This window comes from Bubalus bubalis, chromosome 16, assembly GCF_019923935.1.
Source record: "Bubalus bubalis isolate 160015118507 breed Murrah chromosome 16, NDDB_SH_1, whole genome shotgun sequence".
Classification (NCBI taxonomy): Eukaryota; Metazoa; Chordata; class Mammalia; order Artiodactyla; family Bovidae; genus Bubalus; species Bubalus bubalis.
In genome coordinates this window covers 83832453-83859224 of record NC_059172.1, presented here as the reverse complement: position 1 = coordinate 83859224, position 26772 = coordinate 83832453, and the positions used below count along the sequence as shown (strand labels likewise).

Genomic DNA, 26772 nt, shown 5'->3' with positions numbered 1-26772 from the left:
TTTGATACTCTCAGGCATTTATTTTTTAGTGAATACAGAAGACTACAGTTTTCACTTCCCTTTGTTACTCAGAAAATCATATCATGACTTTGTACCATTTCTTATTGAAATCTCTTCTGTAAAGCAAAAACAGTCCCAAAATGAAGGATCTTCAGGGGTCATAGGAACTGCAGATGATATTAAATCATTAAAGGTGAGAACAGTAAACTGCCTCTGGGTTGCTTTAGAATCATCCTGAGATGTAACCTAAAAGGGGGAAAAAAAAAACCCTTAGATTACCTCAAAATTATAATGCGTATTAATCTTATGGTCAATTTTATAATTCGGACAATAAGAAATCAGTAATCACATTTCAGTAATATTAAGTTACACTTCAATAACATTAAATAACACAGTGGGATTTTAGATAATTGTTTCTATTTCTTATATTAGTGCTGTCAATATAAACAAGAATAATATGAAATAATCTGATTCTTAAACTTTTTGTAGATAACAATTGCCTGTGGTTATTTGTTTAAAATGTAGATTTACTGAACCATACGTCCAACAATTCTGATTCAGTAGAAAAGGATCCCCAAATAGATAACTTTAACAAACAAGTGGGTTATTCTGACAGGGAGAGACCACCAGGTAAACTTCTGAGAAATACTCTAGAGGGTGCATCTAATAAAATTCCTGTAACTACTTAAGAGATGTAGCACTTCATTAGTAAGTGATTCATTCAACACTAAATCGAAATTATATCTTACACTCTGTGATACACCCCTTGTTCATAAACTCAGCCCAGTGTGGACTGTCTTTAACATTCTATACATTCTAGTAAAGACAGTACTTGGGTCTTCTGCAGTGCTTTTACAGGGTCAGTATGTTTCCTATGATTTAATTCTCATTACTATGTTGATATGGTTATGTTACCTCAATTCTATAGATGGGGAAACTGAGGCTCAGTAAGATCATTCAATGTATACAAGTGTACAACATAGCTTAAATGGTAGACCTGGACCTGGAACCCTTGCCCTTTTCTCACTATGATACTGCTGCCCAAATAGACTCTCTTCATGGCAATACCGTACTGCCATCTGCAAATGTTACAAAAAATATAAAGCTCTATGGAATCATAAGGTATTTGCAGAAAGGGCAATGCTGAGACTTCAGCATACAAGGACAGCTAACCTGTTTCAGAACATCTTCAGATAAAAGGAGTCAATTTTAACTTGTCGTCCCTTTTAAAATAAAATAATTTATGAAGAATTTTACTCTTTTTTAATCTATCCAAGGCATGATCTGTATTGAGCTTTTATCCTAGAAGTAATGATGAAAATATACTGATCACACTACATTCCCTTATGCAGATTCCCTAAAATAATCATATGCATTTAATTTCAATTATTGTAACATTATCAGTATTCCTTAAATAAATACTTCTATAGAATCACAACTGTTATGTAGACTGAGAGTCAAGACCCTAAGGTTTCTCTTTTAAAAAATTTCCCAACTTACCAATTAATAGGAAAAGAAAGTAAAAACAGATTTTAATTGGAAGAATTGATGTTATGCTAGAATATATCATAAGGTCTCTCACACCTTTGACACTTTGGGAATAATTTAGGAGAGCACTACAAAAAGGGGAAGGAGATCAATTTGACAGATAATCCCATTATTCACTACCCCTCAACTTAGTACTATTATATTCAGTTCAGTTCAGTCGCTCAGTCCTGTCCGACTCTTTGTGACCCCATGGACAGCAGTATACCATGCCTCCCTGTCCATCATCAACTCCCAGAGTTTACTCAAACTCATGTCCATTGAGTTGGTGATGCCATCCAACCATCTCATCCTCTGTTGTCCCCTTCTCCTCCCACCTTCAATCTCCCCCAGCATCAGGGTCTTTTCCAATGAGTCCGTTCTTTGCATCAGATGGCCAAAGTATTGGAGTTTCAACTTCAGCATCAGTCCTTCCAATGAATATTTAGGACTGATTTCCTTTAGGATGGACTGGTTGGATCTCCTTGCAGTCCAGGGGACTCTCAAAACTCTTCTCCAACACCACAGTTCAAAAACATCAATTATTTGGCACTCGGCTTTCTTTATGGTTCAACTCTCACATCTATACATGACTACTGGAAAAACCATAGCTTTGACTAGACGGACCTTTGTTGGCAAAGTAATGTCTCTGCTTTTTAATATGCTGTCTAGGTTAGTCATAACTTTTCTTATATTCATGACAGCCCCACTTCACCAGGAAATAAACCACTGTTAAGATGACCAAGATAGTAATTATCTTGAATTTCTATTGAAAATATGAATATTGGAACAGTACTACCAAAATTTTTTCTTTGTAATATTTAAGTGTATTTGAATGCAAAGTAGCAGGTAACATATTTTAAAAACATTTCTGTGAAATCCCAAATGATCTTAAAGATTAGATAATGAACACTTCTAAAGTCTATCATTAAAAAAAACAAAAAGCTAAAACCTCTACCTGATATAAAACAAATGATTATTTCCATCAATAACAAATTCAACTTTAATACATGTTTTTTAGGGAAAAAAAAAAGCAAACAGAGAAATCTTACACTCTGATGTCTAGATCCATTGGGTTTCCTAAGAGCTACTGCAACAAAATGGTGCTCATCTATTTTGCTTTCCTGAAAAATAAAAAATAAGTAAACAGAGAATCAGAGAAGGCAATGGCAACCCACTCCAGTACGCTTGCCTGGAAAATCCCATGGATGGAGGAGCCTGGTAGGCTGCAGTCCATGGGGTCACTAAGAGTCGGACACGACTGAGCGACTTCACTTTCACTTTTCACTTTCATGCATTGGAGAATAAAATGGCAACCCACTCCAGTGTTCTTGACTGGAGAATCCCAGGGACAGGAGAGCCTGGTGGGCTTCCTTCTATGGGGTCGCACAGAGTCGGACACGACTGAAGCAACTTAGCAGCAGCAGCAAACAGAGAATACTAAGTATAGAAATTTAGATACAGTTCTATTTTCATCTAAAAAAAATCTCACAACCCACCACCATACACACACACACACACAAACACACACACACACACACACACATACACACTTCCCCTGAATAGTTTAAGGTAAAGTCACATACATTTTGGCCCTTTACACTGAAATATTGCAATGTATTTTCTAATAGGGACACTCTCACATACCCACAGTAGTTAATAACTTCAATAAATTTAACATTGAAATAATACTTAAATCTACTCTCTGTATTCCAGATTCTGTGAAGAATACAATAATGTCCTTTATACCATTTCCCCACCTTCAGTATAGGAACCAGTTTTGTGGTCAAGTATTGCATTCGGTTGCCATGTCTTGCTAAATGTTTTGTCTTTTATGACACTAATATTTTAAGATACAAGCTCCACCCCCCACTTTTTTATTAATAAACCCTGCTTATTTTTTGTCTGATGGCTCTTAATGATTATTTAATTATAGACTCTTAATAGGAATACCATATAGATAAAGCATCATACCTAGAGGCATGTCTAGAGAGCCATCCGCCCTCATTGGTGATTTTTATTTTGTACATGCTTAAAGTGATTAAAAAAAAAACCAGTCTGCAACATTGGTTTATAAGCATTTAGTTAACTACGTATTACAGCTTAAGGAAAATCATGTGGAAACTCATAGGTAAAACTCAATTTCCTATTTTCCCTTATGTGTGAGACAAATGGAGAGGGGGCTTTAAAATAGACACTGAGGCAGTTACTAGAGAAAAGTATGAACAACTAAACAAAATTTCACTGAGAAGCCACTTTACTAAGGCAGCACTCCATAAGAAATCAGTTGAAATAGGAAACTACAATCAGAAATAATGTTAGAGACTTTTCATCCTTTATCCTCCTGTGTATCTTCGCACCTTAAGATATCCAAATTTGTAAAAAAACAAAAGAAATTCAAAAGAGATAAATTTAGGAAAATAGTTCAAGAGGAAAAAAATAACGAAGTATGAGAAAGATTTAATAGGCTAAAGTTTGTTATTAACATTATAAACAGAACTATTCTTTTTGAACATGGTCCTCCCATTCTTTACACTGAATATATTGATAATACAAACACTGTAACACAGAGGTGTTTTGGCTATAGTTACTTTTGGAAAACTACTTAGATCAGCAGTTTTGTGGTGTCTGTATCTAAGGTGGAATATCAGTGTTAACCAAGGGCAGCAGACCCTTTTCATTCAGTCTGTCCTCTAAAATGCCAAGGTACCCTGCTCAATTTGTCTATTTACTTCATAATGAGCCAAAATTCAATGAGACTGACTTCAAAATAAAGATTCACCATATCTATTCACCCCTCATCAACATCACATAAATATGAAATTTAACACCGCAAAACTAAAGAAGTTATTTGACAATGATTCCAGTTATCAAACATTAATATTTGATGTCTCACCAGAATAAAAGTTCTATGCAATTAACTTTACCCTAAATCCCTTCTGCCTAGTATGTCTATATTATTAGTTGAAAAAGGAAATGAAACTGGCAAGGTAGCTAGCTAAAGTTAAGGCCATACATTCAATACTACGGAACTTAAGACTTAACTTTAAGACTTCCTAAATTTTAAAATTTTTTCTAAGCTTACTAGCAAAAATTTCCTTAAATCGCCAACAAACCCAAAGAAACAATATTTTATTTTTTCAAGAGGTAGTTTTGCATTAGACTACAAAGATTAATCTGCTTCAGTTAAATTGTATGTCATTTTCTTAGTATAATTTGTTTGTAAGATAAAATACAAAGTTTAACTTAAAACATTCAAGTTTTACAATGCTTTCCCAACGATAAAGTGCTGAATAAAATCTGTCATAAAATGTTATTCTTTCTACTGTTTAAAACGTCTCCTTTCAAAAGTAAAGCAAAGAATTTGTTTCATCTAATCTCATCATTTTAAATAATGATGGTAAATTTAATTTTCCAAATAGGAACTGGTTATGAAAACTGAGAGCCTATGAAAACACAAGATTCCTCTTGGCATAAGAATTCATACTTCTAGAGTATTATTTTTCCAGGTGTTAGATACATGTGTGCCTACTAAGTTGCCTGGGTTGTATCTGACTCTGTGCAACCCTACGGACTGCAGCCTGCCAGGTTCCTGTGTCCATAGGATTCTCCAGGCAAGAATACTGCAGTGGGTTGCCATGCCCTCCTCCAGGGGATCCTTCTGACTGAAGGGATCAAATCCATGTCTCTTCAGTCTACCTGCATTGGTAGGCGGGTTCCTGACAACTAGCGCACCCTGGGAAATTCCATGAGATACATCTCTCTTCCTGACTCCAGGTGCTCCCTCATTCACTATGATAACACTGTTGTAATGCAGCTTTTAGAACCCTGGGTCATATTAAGTATCCAGTGTGGGTGAATTCAGTGGATGAAAAGAGGGCAGACAGGGAGGAAAGGCCAGTGAAGACCACTTACACCGCAGGTGTCCACTGTGATCACAGCCATCCCTCCGCTGCACGCCTAAAGGCTTGTTCTTTATCTCGTGTGGGGATTCAGAGATGCCAACAGGAATTCCCATCTGTGTTCCTTGACTCTAGGCATGCCTCCCCTGACTCCAGGCTCATCATTCTCCCCTCAAACCCTGGCTTCTGGCTGTCCATACCACCAGACTCATTCTGTTAAGGTCACTCTCTCTTCCCAGGCCTGTTTACAGTATAATAAATAGTCCACACTTAAATATATGTATCTAACAATTATTTGTATCTTTTCCTAACTGGTACACTGAATAGACAAAATGCTCAAGTACATTCAATTCAATAAAGAATTTTTCTTCCATAGATGTTTTCAAATGTGCCCTGATGGATCTCCATTCCCAGTTCCTGGACAAGCTCTGAGGCAAACCTGGTAGCTCCTCAGTCACTTTCAGCTTAAAAAAAAATCCTATTTTAATTCTTAAGACACATTCTTCCTGGCCTCACCTTCCTCTTCCTCTGGTTTCCTTCAGGCAGGTGGCAGAGAGGAAAGTGATGGAGAACAGGCAAAGTAATGATCAACACTGTTGCAATCCACTTTTTAGAACCCTGGGTCACATTAAGTATCCAAAGGCTAGCTTAGCGGGCATCTGAGGGATTTTCAGAGAAACACTACCTGTTCCTCTGCCCTATACCACTGCCTGCGCCTAACAGTGCATTTAAGAGCTGACTTCTTGTATATCCTACCCTTAGCAATTAATAAACAGTAGAATGCCCAGTGCCTCTTTCTTTTGGAAATCCTCTTAGGCATCTTTTCAAGATACTTCTGGCCCTTTTTCCACAGCATCTCACAGGCCCACAGGAACTCAGACATCTTTGTCACCTAAAAAGTTGAAGCACAGCTGGCCCAATCACTGATTCTTTCCTCCTTACCCTGCTACTAGGTCTATTTCATCTGGCACCATTAAGAATAAAGGACTCTCCATGAATGAAACGGCTGACATCTGCCCCTTTCAAAATGAGAAAAAAAATTTTAATTGTATTAAAAAACACAGTATGCTAAATATAATTTACTCTTTAACTGACAGAATCCCTATCTTGGTATGTTAGCAATTTTGCTAACTTTCTGCCTTTGGATCACCTAAGACTACTTTCTGTCATTAAAAATATTTATATATATTTTTTGGCTGCATGGGATCTTCACTGCAGCATATGAGATCTTCCTTGCGTTGTGTGGGTTCTTCTGTCGAGGCGCCAGCTCCAGAGCTCAAGGGGGCTCAGCGGTTGTGGCACTCAGGCTTAGCTGCTCCACAGATCGTGGGATCTTAGATCTCTGGCCAGAGATTGAACCTGTGTCCCCTGCACTGCAGGGTGAATTCTCAACCACTGGATCACCAAGGAAGCCTCTACTTTCTTAATTTACATTTTGGTTATTCTTCCTCAGTCTCCTCTCCATCCCACCTTTAAATAGCATTCTCAGGACTGTACTAGGTCCTTCTAAATTCTAATTTAGGTACTCTCACTGCTGCAACTGTAAATCCCATGGTTTCAGCTACCACTCACATGTTAATGATCACCTTTTTTCCTGTAGCCCAGTCTTTCACTCTATTCGCCTGCTCAAAACCTTCACTTAGATGTTTCTATGGTATCTCACACTTAAATCCCACTTGTTTTCTAATATTCAGTATTTCAACAGACAGTCCTCTAAGTCACAGAATTGATAACTTCTTTGACACCTCACTTCCTTAAACTCCAGATATCATCATACAGAGAATGTGGTCTTAAAATATGATTCTGATCTTACAATTTTCTATTTACAACTTGTTAAATTCCCTTGAGAAAATGAACGAACATCTCCTATTTTACCTACTCATCATGAATTCTTTATTCTGGATACTGACGTTCTGTGCACACAATTCAGGGGATGACTGCAAGAACTACCACATTATAGTACAGACCATTTGGCTGGGCTGTGAACACTTGATACCAGTTGTAACACACTTCCTTGGCTACGTCTGGTCAAGAGAAAGGCAACTAACATCCAACTTAAGCCATGGAATCTTTTTTCCAGAGCTTTTACGAATTCAACCAATGAGTTCACCAATCTCTGCGGGTTTTTAAACTGTAAATTGTTACACGTACGAGTGGTAGAAAGTCATGCTTCCTGCCACATAAGGAACCTTAACTAGATAAGGTTAAGAAAGCTGGTGTATAGAATGAGAAATGTGGGTGGGAGAAAACTTAAGCCAGGAAGGCAAAAGAGAAACGATAAAAAGAGTTCTGAGTTTTCCAGTCTCTAATTCTAGCCAATTCTGCAATTTGGTTATATGAATCACCCTAATAACCTATCATAATGTCTTTCTGGCTAAAATGAGTTTGTTAAGATTTCTCTCATTAGCAACCAGGAACTGCTAGTGACAGAAAGCAAATAAGTAAGAGACCAAAATATTAACCGACGAATAAGCATCTCTCTCCACCCCTTCACCTCAGCACAGTGACAGAATGGCGGCCTTTAGTGGTTCTATTACAGGGGCTCCTTGTCCCTTCTCTTTTACTTTATGTACTATGATTTATCTTTCACGCATCAGCTTAAACGTTACACGTGCTCCCAGTATCTCTGACTTCACCTTCAGAGCACCCAGACTGGATTCTGAATGTGTCAAGTTTCAATGACTAGCCTCCCCAAGCTGAGCTTATACTCACATGCACAAAATAAGAAAATTCTTATAGCAATTCTGATAAATTTCTTACCTCAAATGCCCATTCTTTTTCTTCTTCTCCATCCAAAAATAAACGTGTTTCTTTATAAACTTGGCCTATATCCAGGTTTAACGGGGATATATCGAATTCAAGCCGTTGCAATTCAAATCCTAATCCAACACCTATTGCTTTTATGAAGCTTTCTTTCAGTGCCTAAGATACAGACAGACATTTTCTCTTAGAGCTTTAGGAGATAAAATTGTTCATAAAATCTTCAACCCTCAAAACATATGGATTTTTAATTCTCTACTACATTACAACTATAAGCTACTTATTTTCACCTTTATACTAGCACAGAGGCCAGCCAGCTGTGAAAGTTGAAGATATACCATTTGGGCTCCCCGTGCCTCCATTACCCCATGTGTAACATGCAATAATAATAGTACCTTCTTCATGGGGTTATAACAACTAACTAACTTAAGAAAGGCTTACAGTAATGTCTTCTGGTACATAATAAATATTATGCAAATGTTTTTTAATTAAATTTTTTAATTAAGTTCTAATATGTATGAGATTCTTTAAGACAGAAACCATTAAACTTTATTAATAATGATAAATAAAATGTCTTATTTTAGCTTTAAGAGTAAGGATCTTCTAATTGAGTATTAAACATATGTTAAATTTTCTTAAATGTCATTATAATATAATAACGTATACATAAAAATCATGAAGTTCCCAAGTAGTGACTTATGTACTTTGAACACTACAAAATACAGGGTTACCAATGGACTTTTGCTCCTGCTTTTAACAACACAGGGGTTTACTCTCAAAACTAGAAAGAAATTATACCCAATTCCTATAAAACATATCCAGCTGAGTCCATTCATCCTTAAAGCTTCTGATTGTTTCCCATTCTTTGTCGGTAAACTTTCTTTTCATAATATGAAAAAATTCTGGAATTGAACCACGACCTGTCAATTGAGGAAATAGAGAATTACCCAACTGTTAAAGATAGCACACAAAAGGAAACAATAGTCCAATGTTACTTTCGAATACAGTCACAATTTTGCTAAACAAAGTATCAGCAAATCAAAGCTAGTTGAGAATTAAAAGGATAACATGCAAGACAAGCGTGGGTTAGTCCAGAAATAGAAGGGTGACTTAGGTTTAGAATTTTACTTTGCTATTTAACAGGAAAATCAGAAACAATTTCTTTATAATTTTGGGGGAATTGGTAGAAAGCTAAGAAATGTTCTTTTAAGTGAATAACATAACTGGAAAGTATACACTTATTTCCTTCACAATAACTGTTTTTAAACATGTATTCTAATATGATTTTTCCAAATAAAAATAGATTTTGACTTCTGTTCTATTGGCTCATTAAAAAAAAAAAAAAATACTGTTACACAGACAATAAAATATTACACAGCATCCAAAAAATCAATAGAACTCGAAGAATCTGATTCCCACAATTATGAGCTAAATTTGTAGTTTATATATTACAAATTATAATATACAGTATGCTTTTCATATTACATTTTTCAAAATATTATATGTTTATCTTTACTACTAAACAGGAACCTTCTATCATCATCCATTTATTCTACAATTATGCAGAATGTGTACAAATATTATACCATTATGAACTGAACTAATAGTTAAAAACAAATTGGCCATGGTTCTTGCTCTCACAGAACTACAGCCTAAGTAGTCTATCAGAAAAATCTGGCAAAAAGGTGCGTGTGTGCTAAGTCACTTTAGTCGTGTCTGACTCTTTGTGATCCCATGGACTGTAGCTCGCCAGGCTCTTCTGTCCATGTGATTCTCCAGGCAAGAATATTGGAGTGGGTTGCCATGCCCTCCTCTAGGGCATTTTCCCATTTTGATCCCCCAGGGATCAAAAGCCAGGTCTCCTGCATTCCAGGCAGATTTGTTTCCATCTGAGCCACCAGGGAAGCCCAGCAACAAGGTAGGTAAATCATAAATGTTTACTATATGAATAAATGTATGTTAACTATTACCTGGTAAATTAAATGCTCTACTGCCCTATATCCTTATTTCATGATTCCATTACTTCCAGCAAACCTCTTGAAATAGTCCTTCTGCAGGTTCTATTAACATAATTTGTCTACTCCTGAACTTCCATTCCCAAAATACTTAACTTCAAAATCTGACATTCCCAACTGGCTGGAACTATAGCACGTCTGGAAGAAAAAAGATGTCAAATCCCCCTACTTCATGCTTTACGGCATTTAATCCCTAACCCCATGAGAATTCAACAGTTAGAATGCAAACTATATCATCCACTCCAAAAGTATCTTTTCCATGGTTATCTCAAGGGTAGAAAATATTAAAAACCAGCTCTTCCACAGAATTGCCCATAATTCCCCCACCATCCCCCACTCCAGTACTTTTGCCTAGAAAATCCCATGGACGGAGGAGCCTGGTAGGCTGCAGTCCATGGGGTCGCTAGAGTCGGACACGACTGAGCAACTTCACTTTCACTTTTCACTTTCATGCATTGGAGAAGGAAATGGCAACCCACTCCAGTGTTCTTGCCTGGAGAATCCCAGGGATGGGGTCGCAGAGTCGGACACGACTGAAGTGACTTAGCAGCAGCAGTAGCAGCAGCCTCCTCTCGTTTACATAGGAAATATTTCTAATGACTCTCCAATGATATGTGGTCCTTTAGTTCAAGGCAAAGATCCTCAATTATTTTCAAGTTCATCAGACTCATTTGATTTATCTATCTACTCCTTAGTCCTCTACTGTTCTCAAGAATGAAAACTTTACAATCCATTTTTATGAATCAACTAATGTTTATTATTTGTATTCATATTAATGTTATCAGGCTATCATTTCTAGGACTTTCCTGGTGGTCCAGTGGTTAGAACTTTGCCTTCCAATGCAAGGGGTGCAGGTTCCATTCCTGGTCAGGGAGCTAAGATTCCACATGCCTCACGGCCAGAAAGTCAAAACAGAAGCAGTATTGTAACAAATTCCATTAAGACCATAAAAATTTTAAAAAGGTAGATTACACACACACACACACACACACACACACACACACACACACACACACAGAGACCTATTACTTCCTAAAATAGCTCTGCAAAGCTGCAAAGTCATTTCATGCAAAAGCACTGAAATATTAACCTGGGATCTTAGGAGTCCTGGGAGGATTCTAACCCTTTTGGGGCTATGAACACTCTTTGATAGTCTGGTGTTTATTTCTTAAGCCCCTTAATAAAGACTGTCTTGTTAATGCAAGCATCACTAGTATATCCTGGCTTGACAAGTAAAACACTAAAGAAAGTAAAGATGGTAGGCTTGTTTTTTCAAAAGTGACAGAAGAAAATCTGCAGATTTTAAACACTAGGAGCACTAAACACACACAAATCATAAACTGTTTTCTTTTGAATAGATTCTGTTACAAATAGGATAAATAATAACAACGGAATGAACAGCTACCTTGAATTTGGAAGACACTATTTTATATTTTGAGTGGAAGGGAAAGTCATTCAGTGGTGTCAGACTCCTTGTGACCCCATGGACTATACAGTTCATGAAATTCTCTAGGCCATAATACTGGAGTGGGTAGCTGTTCCCTTCTCCAGGGGATCTTCCCAACCCAGGGATTGAACCCATGTCTCCTGCACTGCAGGCAGATTCTTCACCAGCTGAGCCACAAGGGAACCCCATTTTGAATGGAACTGCAGCTTTAACAGAATACTATCCAAAAAAACCTAAAATTTTTAACAGATATGCCTGTTCTCATCTATAGTGTCATTATGTTCGTTGGTTTCTTTAAGCTGTAATTTCATAATCTTCAAGAAGTCCTATGATTTTTACCTAAATATGATGGGGCAATCAGGGAAAAAATTTAGTCATGCTAGTAAAAACACTCATTTAACATAAAAAAGCAATCTAGCACAATCACTGAAAAAAGTAATAACTGATCATGCACACTAAAAAAAATATCTGCTATGACTATTTTCATATACTTTTGACAGCACCATATGCCACAAAAAAATAGACTGACAGCAACAGAAAATGGCTTTGTAAATGTTCAGCCAAAGAACCACAGTGCCACACTGTGACTTAAGGGGAAAATACACACGCACTGGATGAGTACTCTATTAAGGACTCAGTTTATCTTCCATATTGGAATTTAAAATATCAGTAGGAAATATCAGAATACAACACCCTCAAACTAGCTGAAAATGACACAATCATTAGTTACATAACTTGGCAAAGCCTCTAAGTAATACCAACACAATTCATGTCTATTACAATCTTCGATTTAATAGACAGGTAAGAACTTAAGTACATAAAGTACATACATAAAGGTAAAATAACTGAAAAACTTCTATAGAATGAATCACTAACCAGGTTGAGAAAAACAGGATTCCCCCAACTTACAGCTTAATCTCTAGGGAAAGCAGCACTAGATATTAACTAAGTGTTCTGCAATGATCAATTAATCAAGGTCACAACTAAAAAAATAATTTATATAGTTGAGCCATGAATAAGGCGGGTTTGAACTGTGAGGGTCTAGTTGTCCTAAAACTCATGCCCAGACTAAAAATGTGACCTTATTGGAAACAGTCTTTGCAGATGTAATCAAGTTAAGATGACGTCGTCTTGGAGGACTGGTGTCCTTTAAGGAGAAACATATAGACACACAAATGAGAATACAGGGGAAAAGGAGCCCTAGGAAACTAATACATAAATGCAAACAATTTATATATACTGACACATTCACATACTCAGCTTTAGTGTTATGCCACTGGAGTCAAATGTTCAAATCTTGGCTCTATCACTTAACTTTTTATTTTGTATTGGGGTATAGGTAATTAACAATGTTGTGACAGTTTCAAGTGAAGAGCGAAGGGACTCAGCCATACACATAGCCACTCTCCCCTGAACTCCTCCCATCCAGTCTACCACATATTGAGCAGAGTTCCATGTGCTACACAGTAGGTCCTTGCTAGTTATCAATTTTAAATACAGCAGTGTGTACATGTCCATTCTCAACTCCCTAACTACCTCTTTCCCCTGGCAGCCATGAATTCATTCTCTAAGTCTATGAGTCTCTTTCTATTTTGTAAGCTAAGTTCCTTTGTATCATTTTAGATTCCACATGTGGGATATCATACAATATTTCTCCTTCTTTACCTGACTGACTTCTCTCAGTATTGACATTCTCTAGGTCCCACCAACAGTGTAGGACGGCTCCCTTCCCCAGTATTTATTTATTAAATTTTTACTTCAGAGTCTTAACCTCTGGGCCACCAGGGAAGTCCTCAGCATTTATTTTTGATGATAGCCATTCTGCTTGGTATCACTTCTTTACTGTTAACTTTTCTATGGCTGTAAGATAGGGAGAAAAGAGTTGGGTAGTTCAAGAAAGAAACATATAAATGGTCTGGGCCTGGAGCTGCTGCTGCTGCTAAGTCGTGTCCGACTCTGTGAGACCCCACAGATGGCAGCCCACCAGGCTCCCCCATCCCTGGGATTCTCCAGGCAAGAGTACTGGAGTGGGGTGCCATTGCCTTCTCTGGCCTGGAGCTAGTAAGTACTTAATAAATATTAGCTTTAAGACTGCTGCAGTAATTGTTATATATACATATCACTCCTCTTTTGTGAAATGTTTTATCAAGTCCTTAGTCCATTCATTAGGTTAAGTTTTAAGGGACTTTTCTAGCAATACTTACAAAGTACTTTAAATATTAACCATATTTACCTCTTTGTGTCTTATTTGCCCTTGTTTGTGACAGAGAAGAGACTTAACATGAAATCAATGACATCTGCTAACTTTGTGGGTTCTTCTTACCTTTCTAAGTTTAAAAGGTATGCTTCTTTCAGAAGTCTGGCCAAATATACAATTCTATTGTGTTCTAGTAACCTTTGTTAAAACCCAATTCTAATTAACTTTGTTGTATATCGTGAAATAAGGATCTAATGGCTTTCAGATAATCTTATCAGAAAAAGTTGACAACTTACAATCTAATAGTGTTTCCCAAACACTAGTATGTCTAACAATCACTAGAAACTGTTTTGAGTATAGAATCACTGGCTGCATCTAAATTCTAGTTTGAGAAGTCTGAGATGGTTTCAAGGAACCTGCACAGGCATCCTGGCTGATTGTAACATCCTGATCACTATTTCAGAAACACCATTCTACATATGTAACAACTATCACAATCACCTTAGGCTAACATTTACTTATAAAGTACTTAATACTTCCAGGCACTTTAGATGTTTATTCCTAATCTATCCCACGCTGATGGTGCTAAAACTTTTGTGCCATACGATGTAAAATATATACACACAAATTCTAGAGGAATTAAAGATTTAAAGGTAAAAAAGAAGGTACAATTTTAAAACAAAAACTAAGAGACTCTATAACCTATTGTTGGAGTAAATCTTTTACCGATTTATTTTTTTCAAATAAGACAGAGTTCAGTATTTATCAAGGAAATGTTAGATATATTAATTAAAAAAAGATAAATAAAATTTATACATTAAAAAAAAACAAAAACAAAAAAACCAATTCAAGATAAACAAATAATATAGTGGAAAAATATTTGTAAGGGCTTCACTTGTGACTCAGTGGTAAAGAATCTGCCTGCCAATGCAGGAGACACAAGTTGAATCCCTGATCTAGAAAGATCCCACGTGCTGAGGAGCAACTAAGTCCATGCACCACAACTACTGAGCCCATGTGACGCAATTACTGAAGCCCGCACTCTGTAACAAGAAAAGCCACTGCAATGAGAAGCATGCATACCACGGCTAGAGTAGCCTCTGCTCTCTGCAACTAAAGAAAAGCCCGCACAGGATCAAACACTCAGCACAGCTGAAAATAAATATATAAATAAATACAATTAAAAAAAAAAAGAAAATAGTTGTAACAGATATTAAAGAAGTGTCACTATCCAAAGTACATAAAGAGCTTTTATATATGGATTAGAAAATAGTAATACGTTTATGGAAGAGAAAATTCAAGTAGCCAACAAGCTATTACCCTAGTGATTAATGTACCACTTAATAAATAATCTTTAACCACTGAATTGAAATATTACATATAAGTACTAATCAGTACTAGCTGTCTATTCTTTCACTAACATCATGCTTTTTTGTTTAGGACGCCTCAGTTTAGTTCAGTTCAGTCACTCAGTCGTGTCCGACTCTTTGGGACCCCCTGGACTGCAGTACACCATGCCTCCGTCCATCACCAACTCCCAGAGTTTACTCAAACTCATGTCCATTGAGTCGGTGATGCCATCCAACCATCTCATCCTGTTGTCCCCTTCTCCTCCCACCTTCAATCTTTCCCAGCATCAGGGTCTTTTCCAGTCAGTCAGTTCTTTGCATCAAGTAGCCAAAGCATTGGCATTTCAGCTTCAATGACATCAGTCCTTCCAATGAACACTCAGATCTCCTTTAGGATGGTCTGGCTGGATCTCCTTGCAGTCCAAGGGACTCTCAAAACTCTTCTTCAACACCACAGTTCAAAAGCATCGATTCTTCGGTGCTCAGCTTTCTTTACAGTCCAACTCTCACATCCATACATGACTACTAGAAAAACCATAGCCTTGACTAGACGGACCTTTGTTGACAAAGTAAAGTCTCTGCTTTTTAATGTGCTATCTAGGTTGCTCACAGCTTTTCTTCCAAGCAGCAAGCCTAGTATAAGTTTAAACAATAGTAAAGCAAGTTCCAGCTCACTTTTGTATACTCTTCTTAGACATCAGTTCTTTCCTCAAAACTTTAAATTCCTTTAACCCAGTTCCATAGAATTTTTCAGTATTTTGTACCTGCAAATTCTTAGCATTTAACACACAGAAGTTGCTCAATAAATACAAGTTCTATGTTGTGATCCCACTGAATTCCTCTGCACAGTGGGAAAAACCTATTCTGTAACCTGGGAAAAGGGAAAAACTACCTGCCAGTAAACACCTACTTTTCCAGTAGCAGTTCAGAACACAAAAAGAAGTGTGACTTATTTAAGCTGCTTGACAGCTGTAAATCTCCCATTTAAAAAAAAAAACCACACCCCCCCCAAAAAAACAATGCTTTAACTAAGCATATCTTTCAAAATGCAGATCCAGAAGAATGTAGATCAGCTTAAAAATGTAGATCAGAAATGACAGTGGAATGCAGTTCTTTGATTTATGATGAAGTTATATCCTGATAAATCCACTGTTAAGCTGAAAATATTTTAGGATTGAAAATGCATTTAATACCCCTAAGCTATGACCGTCACAGCTTAGCTTTGCCTACTTTAAATGTTTTCAGAACACTTACATTAGCCTACAAATGGGCAAAATCATCTAACAAAAAGCCTATTTTATAATAGAGTGTAGAATACTTCATAAAATGCATTGAATACCTCACTGAAAGTGAAAAAAACAATGGCTGTACTGGGTGTTTACCCTTGCGACTGTGTAGCTGACTGGGACCTATGGCTCACTGCTGCTGCCTAGAATTACGACATATGGCTAGTCTGAGAAAATGTCAAAATTAAAAGTATGGCTTCTACTGAATTGCTTTTAAACCATCATAAAGTTGAAAAATTTTAAGTCGGAGACTGTAGATTGCAACAGTAACAAAGCTGGAAACTGAATCTGCTGGGGACGCAAATGCAGGAGAGAAGCAGCTAGGGAGATTATTGGAGGGTGAGGAAGAAGACTTGAAGGAAAAACTGTTTATAACCACAGCTCACTAATGAGAGCAGTTTATACTCCAACTAGAATCTGATATGAACATCACTGTTTACTGTAGCTGCAAACCAACTTTTCAACAAATTTAAGGAATATTTTAAGTGAAATTGAGAATATTTATTATTTGTTCACTCAATGAATATTTACTAAGCACCTTCGACGTGCTAGACACACTAAGTACTAGGTCTGCATGGCTCCTGAACTTATTTAATGAAGTGGAACAGAAATGAAGGATAATAATCAAATAACTAAGTTATAATTAGAAATGAGAAAGGCCATGACAGAAAAAAAGAGCAGGTTGTCAGGAAAGCCCTTTCCGAGGAGGTACTGGAATTGGTTACTTCTCAGCCTTCAGATCTCTGATACTCAAGAAGAGTGAGAAGAACAACAGGCAGAGGGATCAGCATTTTTTAAACGACCCTGAACGGGAAAAATTTTGCTACATTCAAGGTAATAAAAGATGAGTGTTGAGAACAGTGAGCAGACAACAGATAAAAATACAAAAGGAGAGATAAAGGAGAAACGACAACAAGACGACACAGTCATGTTAAAAGGAATGAATTTTATTAAGAACCAACCTAAAAGTTTGAGACAACTGCTTTAAAGAAATTTTTAAAGACCACTCTTAACTCTGTACAGACAATGTACTGAGTGAGAACAGAAGTAAAGAGGGGGAACCAATTAAGAAGCTACTAAAATAGTGCTACCAATTAGTATGGTCGAAGGAGACAACAAATAGCCTACCAAAGCTATCATACAATACCATCACTTAGTTTATACTTACTGTTCTTAATTTAGGTAGCAACTGTTCAAGAGAAGCAGTTCTATGATGCACTAATTTCAAAGCTATTAAATTAGCATTAAATTTCAAAATACTGAGTCATTTTGTCCTGCCAATTAATATCCAGAAAAGTTTATAACAAAAACATGAACTACAAAGTATAAACTCATGGGGAAAAATATTTTGGGTCTTTCTCCAAATTCTAATAATATTTACACCGTATCTATCTTATCTTGGCCTTCCCTCATAGTTCAGTTGGTAAAGAATCTGCCTGCAATACAGGAGACCCCAGTTCGATTCCTGGGTTGGGAAGATCCACTGTAGAAGGGATAGGCTACCCACTCCAGTATTCTTGGGCTTCCCTTGTAGCTCAGCTGCTAAGAATCTGCATGCAATGCAGGAGACCTGGATTTGATCCCTGGGTTGGGAAGATCCCCTAAAGAAGGGAAAGGCTACCCACTCCAGTATTCTGGCCTGAGAATTCCATGGACTACCAGGTTGCAAAGAGTCGGACACAACTGAGCAACTTTCATCTTTTTTTTAAATTAATTAATTTATTTCAATTGGAAGCTAATTACAATATTGTGGTGGTTTTTCACTTTCACCTTAACTTGCCGTATCTTGTAAGTATGGGTACAAAACTGAACAATTCACAAAACTATCCTTATACTTCTAACTGCAAAAGCCTTTAGAGGCAGACAAAAATTATTAGAAAAGGAAGGAAAAACCACCAATATTTCCCAACTGGGTGCAACAGATTATAATGATGACCTATAAAACACCCACCCCCAGGGTTAGGATTATATTGCATTGGCAATTTATCTATACTAGAGCCCCAATATCTTATATTAATAACTCCTTCTCTGGATATTCATTAAACAAATAATTACTGAGTGCCAAGTATACACCAGTTACGTTTGTATAAGGTTCCTCTCTCCATTAGGCAGAGAAAACAGTGGTAGGTGCAAGTGTCCTTAATTGTGGGCATCTGGCTAGAAGGAAGAAGCCCAGAAACTTCTTAATCCATGATATATTCTCTCCTACCCTGTCACAGCAACAAAGAGAACTGGGAGAAGGTGGGAAATAATCTGCACCTAGTAGGAATGTCTAACGTGACAAGGAAAGACTCCACAAGTTCCTACGTGATGTTTGCATGTTAAGTCACTTCAATTGTGTCCAAACTCTTTGCAGCCCTATGGACTGTAACCCACCAGGTTCCTCTGTCCGTGGGATTCTTCAGGCAATACTAGAGTGGGTTACCATGCTCTGCAGACAAAATGGGAGTAATGGAACTAAGTCTTTCAATATACTGATGATGCCCCCAAAGTTTAACTTCATCTTGAAATGAAGTTAGATAATCTTAGTAACAACATTCAGAACAAAGTACAATACTTCCCTTGCTGCTATACTAAGTTTTACCCTTCATCATTTAGCAAATCTTAGGAATGTCTCCTGCTCAGTTTCCTCACTCTGATAAGCAGAGTAATTCAATGCATTGCCAGTGAAGTAAACCAGTGTCTACTTCCTGAGAAATAATGCTGCATCCATTAATCTTTCCAACATTAGTGACAGAGTAACAATACTAATTAAAACTGGAAAATACCTCTTCCTCAGTGCATTACTGGATATGTCAACAGCTTTTTGGCAATGAAACAGCTGAACAGTAAAAGGCCTGGATACTGTGATTAGACTAATTAGGGCAAAGAAAAAAGATGGTGGATAAAAAAGGCTAACAAAATATAATTAACAGAAAACAGAATCATTTTTTGCTTTAGTAATTACCTGTTTATCCAGTATTGACCATAACCCAACATTGCCCACTAAACCAACTGTAATTAAATCTGTGTCTCATAGGCATAATTTCCAAGCAGATACCAACTTGATGAGCCAACCATTACTATGTAATTGTGCTGACTGCATTCTAAGGAGCAATGGCCTCTCCAGTAATTTCTGTTTTTAAGAGAAAATTCATATAAGAAACACAGAAAACTGTGAAGTTTATAGGCTCATTTGTATGCTCACTCTGAATCCTCTAGAGCAGTGGTTCTTTCACAATACACCTTCTATGACCCTGCAGAAAACCAGATCCTCTCTTAGAGAAAAGCATACCTGTGCATACAAAATGTGGAGAACAATTTCAGGAGGTTAAAAAAATGATGCTTATTTGGGGTCAAGAACCCCTGTTGTAATTAGTAGAGCTCCCTTCTGAACAAAGAATAGAGTTTTAATAGAGTTATGAACAGGTTAGAGAAAAACCGGCTGGTGGGAAAATTCAACATAAGGGAGAGATGAGAGTAACAGCCATATTCTGAAGCCTTACTATTGTAGCACAGAATGCTTATTCATTCATTTAACAAATATTTATTATGCATTACTTCGAACTAGATGTGATAGTACAGTGGAAAGACAATCATCCTGATAAATAACTATAAAATGAAGTATATTATTGGAATGAAGGAAATATATTTTATGAGAGCCTAGAACAAAGCAAACTGGTTTACTTTGAAGGTCCACAAAGGCTTCAGTGGAAGCTGAAGTGGAAGCTAACCAATAAATAAGTTATCTGTGCAGAAATGCAGGTGAGCACGACGTTATCACAAATATTCCAGTCCAAGGGAAACACAAGCAAATAACCTGTGGTGGATGCAGTGTGGAGATTAAGAAATTGCACAATGAAATCAGGAAGATGTTGGTTCTCTTATTTTAACAGCTTCCTTCTTATCCTGTTACTTATCTTCTGAAAAGTTCCACTCAACATATAATATACATAAAGCACTGAGTAAAATGTCTTGGCACACAGTAACTGCTCACTAATGTTAGTGATGATGAAAATTACAGAGGAGTTGAGAGAGCCTATGATCTATTAAAATTACTTTAGTCAACCACACAATAAATGTCAGCAGTTCTGACAGTCATCAACTGCAAATTTCTAAGGCAAAATATAAATATTTTAGTAACTATTTGCTCTTTGTTTTCATTGTATATAAATGTGCTACAAAGAAATATATTTAGATATAATACAAATACATGTTATCTCTGCTTAGTGATTATAACATAGCTCACTATTGAGATTATTATTTTTTAAACAAGTTAATTAGTGTTAGTCACTCAGTCATGTTTGACTCTTTGTGACCCCACGGGCTGTAGCCCACCAGGCTCCTCTGTCCACAGAATTTTCCAGGCAAGAACACTTAGGTGGGTAACCATTTCTCCAGGGGATCTTCTTGACCCAGGGATATTGAACCTGAGTCTCCTGCATTGCAGGCGGATTCTTTACCATCTGAGCCACCAGGGAAGGCCACCAGTTTGATCTTCCTGATAAAGGGATAGAACCTGGATCTCTCCTGGTGGCTCAGAAGGTAAAAAATCTGCCGGCAATGCAGGAGACTTGGGTTCAGTCCTGGGTTGGGAAGATCCCCTGGAAGAGGGCATGGGAACCCACTCCAGTCTTCTTCCCTGGAGAATTCCACGGACAGAGGAGCCTTGACGGCTACAGTCCCTGGGGTTGCAAACAGTCAGACACAACTGAGCAACTAAGCACAGCACAAGAACTAAGACAAGATATTTAATAACTCATGTATTACAAAAATGCAACATTACCTGGAAAACTAGTCTTCATTATATCAATTCCAACTTGTAGCTCAGATTCTGCAGCAAGTACAGCATAGTCTCCTTGATGAGAGATGTTAAAGTTGAAATTGGGGTAAGGATTTAATGAGTCTTTTGCAAGAACTGGTTTTCCTTTTGCAGTTCTTTGCAAACGAATATTATTCCAAGGTATATTCAATTTCTCTGCAACTAATTTCCTTATCATCAGACGACCAGCCTGTTAATAAAACACTTGGTAAGTATTGCTGTCTATACTAAAGATTCAAGTAAAACTGCCTATAACATACAAAGTCTATTTTTGTGGTTTCTAAAATACTCCTTAAAGTTTTAAAACTACGTACGTATTAAATATCCTGCATTAAGATTTAAGAAATGCTTATGAAGACAGAAAAGTCGAAGTCCCTCTTTAGCAATTCCCTCCATCCCATCAACAAGTAACCAATGTTGACAAGTATTCATCCTTCATCTTTTCTCTAAGTATCCAAATATATGCTCATTTGCATTTGCTATCCATCCATTTATTTGAAACCCCACTATATGTACTATTTCACTTCTATGAACTTTTTCATTTCTAAGTGTTGGGGATTATTTTATGTCTGCACATAATCACTGGCCTGTGCATTTTTAAATGTAGCATATTTGATAGTATCAAGGTACCACAACTTGACTATCCCCCTATTACTGGATATTTTAGGGGGCTCTGGTTTGCTATTATATAAAAAAAAACCTCCCCAGTGGGCAATCCTGTTGTACTTACATCTTTGTGCACATGTGCAAGTGCTTCTAGATCACATGTACTTATCACGTGCCTCCACAACAGCACGACATAACCTATCTTTTTTCACATATACCCAGTCCACTCTCTCTCCGATTAAGGTCTAAAATCACAGAAAATACCCGAGGACATAAGAAAACAAGGTAGATAACATTTTGCAAAATCTTTCAAGTTTTTTTTTCCTTCAGTTCTAACACTGACTTTAAATACTGCAACACTTTGAATTTCACGAAAATATTCACTAGTGTGCCTTCAAAAATCAATTAATCTACATTTCAAACGAAAAAGTCCTTTGACAGAGGGACATTTTCAGGATAATGACAGTCTTTGACGAGATGGCACTCAGAAGCTGTGCCATACTGCGCTATATAGACATCATTTTGAAACCCAACTTTCCATTCGTTGCTAAAAATATATACGTAAAATAAACGATTATATTCAAAATAGTGTTTTCTGAGCTAAAAGTTAACAAGATATGCCTAAGACCGCATCCTTCCTTTGCTTCGGTTTCATCGGTAAAAGGAGGCTATACTCTTCCAGTTCTATAGTGTGCAAGGTTAAACTAAGTGATACTGTCAATATTTTTTAGGGCCTAAAACGTGCACGGTGCACAGGCAGACTGGTGCGATATTTAACAGGCTCAGACTGCTATGGGCCCAAGCAAGGAAATTTAAAAAATTTGATTAACACTTAAAAATAAGGAAAATCCTATTGACAGACCTCCGGAACAGCTATTTTAGGGTTTAGCAGGACCTCTCTTTTCAAATGCAACGGGGGAGGGGCTGATTTTTTCTATGGACGAGGCGACGACAAAGGCGGCGGAGACTAGGCCGGGCACACCCCGGAGTCGCCCGGGGCGGCCGCACGCGGACGCCGAGGATCGCGTGTGGAGTCTCTACTGCGCGGCCCACCACCCCGAAGGCTGCTCCCCGACCCGAAGCGCAAAAGACTCGCGGTACCAGGGCGGCCTTAGCATCCCGGGCGAAGACGAACTGGCCAATGCGTTCTTTCTCCTCGGGCTGGATCGATCGCACCGCTAGCAGCCATTCGGCGCGGCTCGGCAGCCACGTGCCACAGGGAAAGGCCCAGCGCACGCCCTCCATCGCCGGCAGCACGCAGAGTCGCCGGGCGAGGAGAACCATCCACTGAAGGCCTCGCCGCAGCCCCGGGCTCGATGGCGCGGACGCGGGCAGAGCCTCTCCTAGCTGCCCCGGCGCCGCGCGGGGGGCGGGGCGCCGCGTGCGTCCGCAGGACCTGTGTCACGGGGGGCGGGGCGCCGCGTGCGCAGGCGGGGCGCCGCGGGCGTCCTCCCGCGCGGGGGCGGGGCGTCGCGTGCGTGGGCGGGGCGCCGCGCGCGTCCGCGGGAGGTGGCTCACCTGCGGCCCTCGCTGCGCGTCACCCGCGCGGCCGCCGCCTCCTCGGAAGCCGGGTCCCTGCTCTGCGCTCTGCGTCCTCTGCGCTCTGCGGCAGCGCGTGACCGCGCGCGGGGCGGGGCCTCGGGGGCGCGAGGGGCGGGACGGAGGCGCGGCGCGTTACCGGCTGGCGCTCAGACTTGAAGAAGAGGCAGCGCGACAGTGGCGGGAGCCAATCGCAGCCGGGCCTCGGGAGCGGAGAGGCCGGGCTGGAGACTTCGGAGACCGCGGTGCAGGTGGGTGATCGCGGGGCGCCGGGGGAGCGTCGGGGGCCCGCCTCGTTCCCGGGCTAGGGCCGACCTCGTCGTCCGCAAAGCGGAGGGCTCTCTGGCCTCGGCCGCCCATGCCGCTCGTCCTGAGCTGGGGCGAGGGGGCTTCCGTGACAGAGGGCGCCGCGGGGCGCTTCGGCAGTTGTTTCCCGGGCCCCGGGTTGCCTCCCCCAACACCCGACCCCGGAGGCCTGACAGCCCCGAGGCCCTTTCGGCCCTGTGCCCACCCCGGCCCCGAGCCCCGCCTCACTCCTCCTGGAGTGGCACGGCCCCCGCCTGAAGCCGAGACTTCGGGCGAGCCGCGGAACCGTGCAGAGGCCGTCAAGGGATCCAGGGGCTGTTTCTGCGTTTGCCAAGCCCGGGCCGGAGCCCTGGGGAGAAAAGTGAGGATTCTGTTGTTGAGGCGCCGGTGGTTCCGTTCTTATTACGGGTCCTGGCTCTGAAAGCAACGGAACCAAGTTAAATAGTTTCAGGAGCCCTTCATAGTTGCTCTGCGCCTTTGCTCAGATGTTTGTGATCAAAGATCTTGCGGCTTTGGGGCCAGGGAACAGTTGAAATCTGTAGATGAATATAAATGCCCATCTTTGAGATAGATTAAATGCCACGCTGTGTGATTCAGCCAATTCCCTTCTTCCTTTGGCTGCCAGAGAGTATTAACTAAAGGCCAGCAGTAGTACTTAACAGTTACCTGCAGCTTACTTCCGTCTTTTTTAAAATGGGTTCTATTCTATTTTCATTTATATTTATTTCTGTTAACTTTTCGTGATATCAGCCCCCCTTCAATCATTTGCAACTAAATGGGATCTTGAACACAAGCAAACACAAATCCTCAAAGGGCTTTAAAATTAATTACTCGCTTCACATATCAATGTAGCTAATACTAAAAACGTGTCAGGTGCTTTATCTGCTTACAGTCTGGCAAAGAAGATGAAACATGTACAAAAAACTACAGAAAGAGAAAATGTAAAGATATGTAAAGTATGAAGTGCTGATACCCATACCAGCAATGATTGTTCCTAATTTCTCTATTTTTAACGTTGTGTAGCTAAGCATCATATTAAAACTTTTCCATTCTTGTTTATTTGAACTTTTACAATTTTGGTATATTTATGTTTCTAAACCACTTATATGTTCATTATCTCACGTGTTCTATGCAGTAATTTTTACTGATGCAGAAACTGAGATGAGAAAGAGAATTTATGGGATTACTTAAACTCAGATTTAGAAATTTATGGTCTACCCTTTTACTATTCAACTAAGCTCTGTGTATTCACTCTATAGAGCCTACTGTAGGCAGGTAATGTAGTGGTTATTTGTACTTATTCTCTCAGAATATTCTCCGCAACTTCCATCATCACATTCCTTGTTTTTCTTTGTCATTCAGGTCTCAAATGTCATACCAAAGAGAATGTCTCCATGGAACTTGTATAAAAAGCTAACTCTTCCCATTCCCTAACCCCCAGCCCTGAGCCTTACCTTAGTCGACACTCTTTATAGGTTTGTTTAATGTAATCCCCTTCCCCATCTACTTTTAAAATTCTTACTTGTCCTTGAAGGCTTAGCTCAAATCTAAAGGACTACCACAGCGTACTAAAAAAAAAAAAAATATATATATATATATATATATATATATATATACACACACACACACACATATAGTCTATACAATTCGTTTGACAATTATTCTAGTACTATTTTATGACATCTCTTCTGTTGGCCTGAATTATTTATATGTGTGTTATCTTGCAAATTAGAATATGAACTGCTCAAAGGGGATTTCCTGTGTATCTTGTCCTTTACAAATAGTTTACTTCAGCAAATGTTTTTGATGAACTTTTAATAGATTTTACTCTTCATAAGCCAATACTGATACTTATATTCTACCTTTACTTTTTTACTTTTTTCTTAAAGACATATAAAGTGTGTAGTTAATAGCTTGCCTAATTATATGCAATAAACCCAAAAATGTATTGCAGTATTTTTTACTGCATTGCTTAGGAAAAAAAGAGGACTAAAGCTTCTGAGAGCATTCGTCTTGCCAGATCCTGATCTGTGGCTTCTTAGGATTATGAGAGACTTGTGTTCTATTTTCAGTTCTATCACCAGTTATCTTTGTGACTTTGGGTAAATAACATAACCTCTCCTAAGTATCAGTTTTAGTAGAAAAGTATCAAGTGAAATCCATCTCTGAAATTTGGTGATTTTTTTTTTTTTTTTTTTAGGTAGTATTCATTAGTTTTTTATTCTATTGCAAAATCTTGATTTCCCCTATTCCTTTAATTCCTGTATCTGATCTGTCCCAAAGTTCTATTGGTTCTATTTCTAAAATAGAGCTAAAATCTATTTCTAGTCTCTAGTCTAAACCATCGTCATTTCTAACCTGAAATACTGATTAGTTTTCTATCTTGTTCAGTAAAGGGAAACATTCTCTTCCTGTGTCTGTCCTCCATGACTAGCACTCCTGAACCAGTCTTCAGAGCTAAGTTTATAAGGCCATGCTCTTAAGCACAGTGCTGTAGGCCTCTTTATTTAAGCTAAGGAGAGAGGAAACCTGAAAAGTGTTGTGGCACAGAAAAGAAGGGGGAACTAGTTAACAGTGTGAACACTTCTGAGAGGTTATAAGATGAGGGGAGAGAAGTTAGCATTTGACTGCAAGTTGAAAGTGTGGTGACATTGACATGAACAGTTTATTTTCATTTTTATTATTTATTTATTTTATTGAAGTATAGGTGGCTTACAATGTTTTGAGTATACAGCCAAATGATTACATTTTATATATATATATGTATATATATAAATGAGACTTTGAATATAGTGCCCTATGCTATACAGTAGGTCCTTGTTTATTTTATATATGTAGTGTGTATCCTTTAATTCCCAGGTCTCAGTTTATCTCTTCCCCTATTTCCCTTTTGGTAACCATCAGTTATTTTTCTATGTCTGTGAGCTTATTTCTGTTTTTAAAGTCAGTTTAATTGTATCATTTTTTAGATTCCACATAATAAGTGATATCATATGATATTTATCTTTCTGTGTCTGATTTATTTCACTTAGTGTGATAA

At 38.5% G+C, this 26772-nt stretch overlaps 2 protein-coding genes across 4 annotated transcripts in view; one reads left to right on the top strand and one right to left on the bottom strand.

Moving 5' to 3' along the window:
• On the bottom strand, positions 1-23277 carry AASDHPPT (aminoadipate-semialdehyde dehydrogenase-phosphopantetheinyl transferase). The gene is made up of 6 exons (XM_006071802.3): positions 22989-23277; positions 21246-21471; positions 8985-9106; positions 8187-8348; positions 2577-2648; positions 1-246 (listed from the first exon to the last, which is right to left on the bottom strand). Exons 1-6 carry the CDS (start codon positions 23169-23171, stop codon positions 82-84), a joined length of 930 nt encoding a protein of 309 aa, XP_006071864.1. The 5' UTR covers positions 23172-23277; the 3' UTR covers positions 1-81.
• A 126-nt stretch (positions 23278-23403) lies between these two features.
• KBTBD3 (kelch repeat and BTB domain containing 3) overlaps positions 23404-26772 on the top strand; it is a 77665-nt gene continuing 74296 nt past the window's right edge. For 2 of the 3 annotated variants that reach the window (XM_006071800.4, XM_044929817.2), the window contains exon 1: positions 23404-23677. The gene's annotated coding sequence lies outside the window, so the exon portion shown is untranslated. Of the gene's footprint in view, positions 23678-23967; positions 24094-26772 lie in introns of those variants that run through there. The other variant, XM_044929816.2, reaches the window with a different exon arrangement.

What these genes read in the sequence shown, in the direction of transcription:
- AASDHPPT (XM_006071802.3), bottom strand. Translation starts at nt 23,171, where the DNA reads ATGGTTCTCCTCGCCCGGCGACTCTGCGTGCTGCCGGCGATGGAGGGC. An exon ending in AATGAAGACTAGTTTTCCAG is followed by an intron (nt 9,107 to 21,245) that starts GTAATGTTGCAT and finishes CTCAATTGACAG; the next exon opens with GTCGTGGTTCAATTCCAGAA. An exon ending in ATATGTTTTATAGGAATTGG is followed by an intron (nt 8,349 to 8,984) that starts GTATAATTTCTT and finishes TCTGTATCTTAG; the next exon opens with GCACTGAAAGAAAGCTTCAT.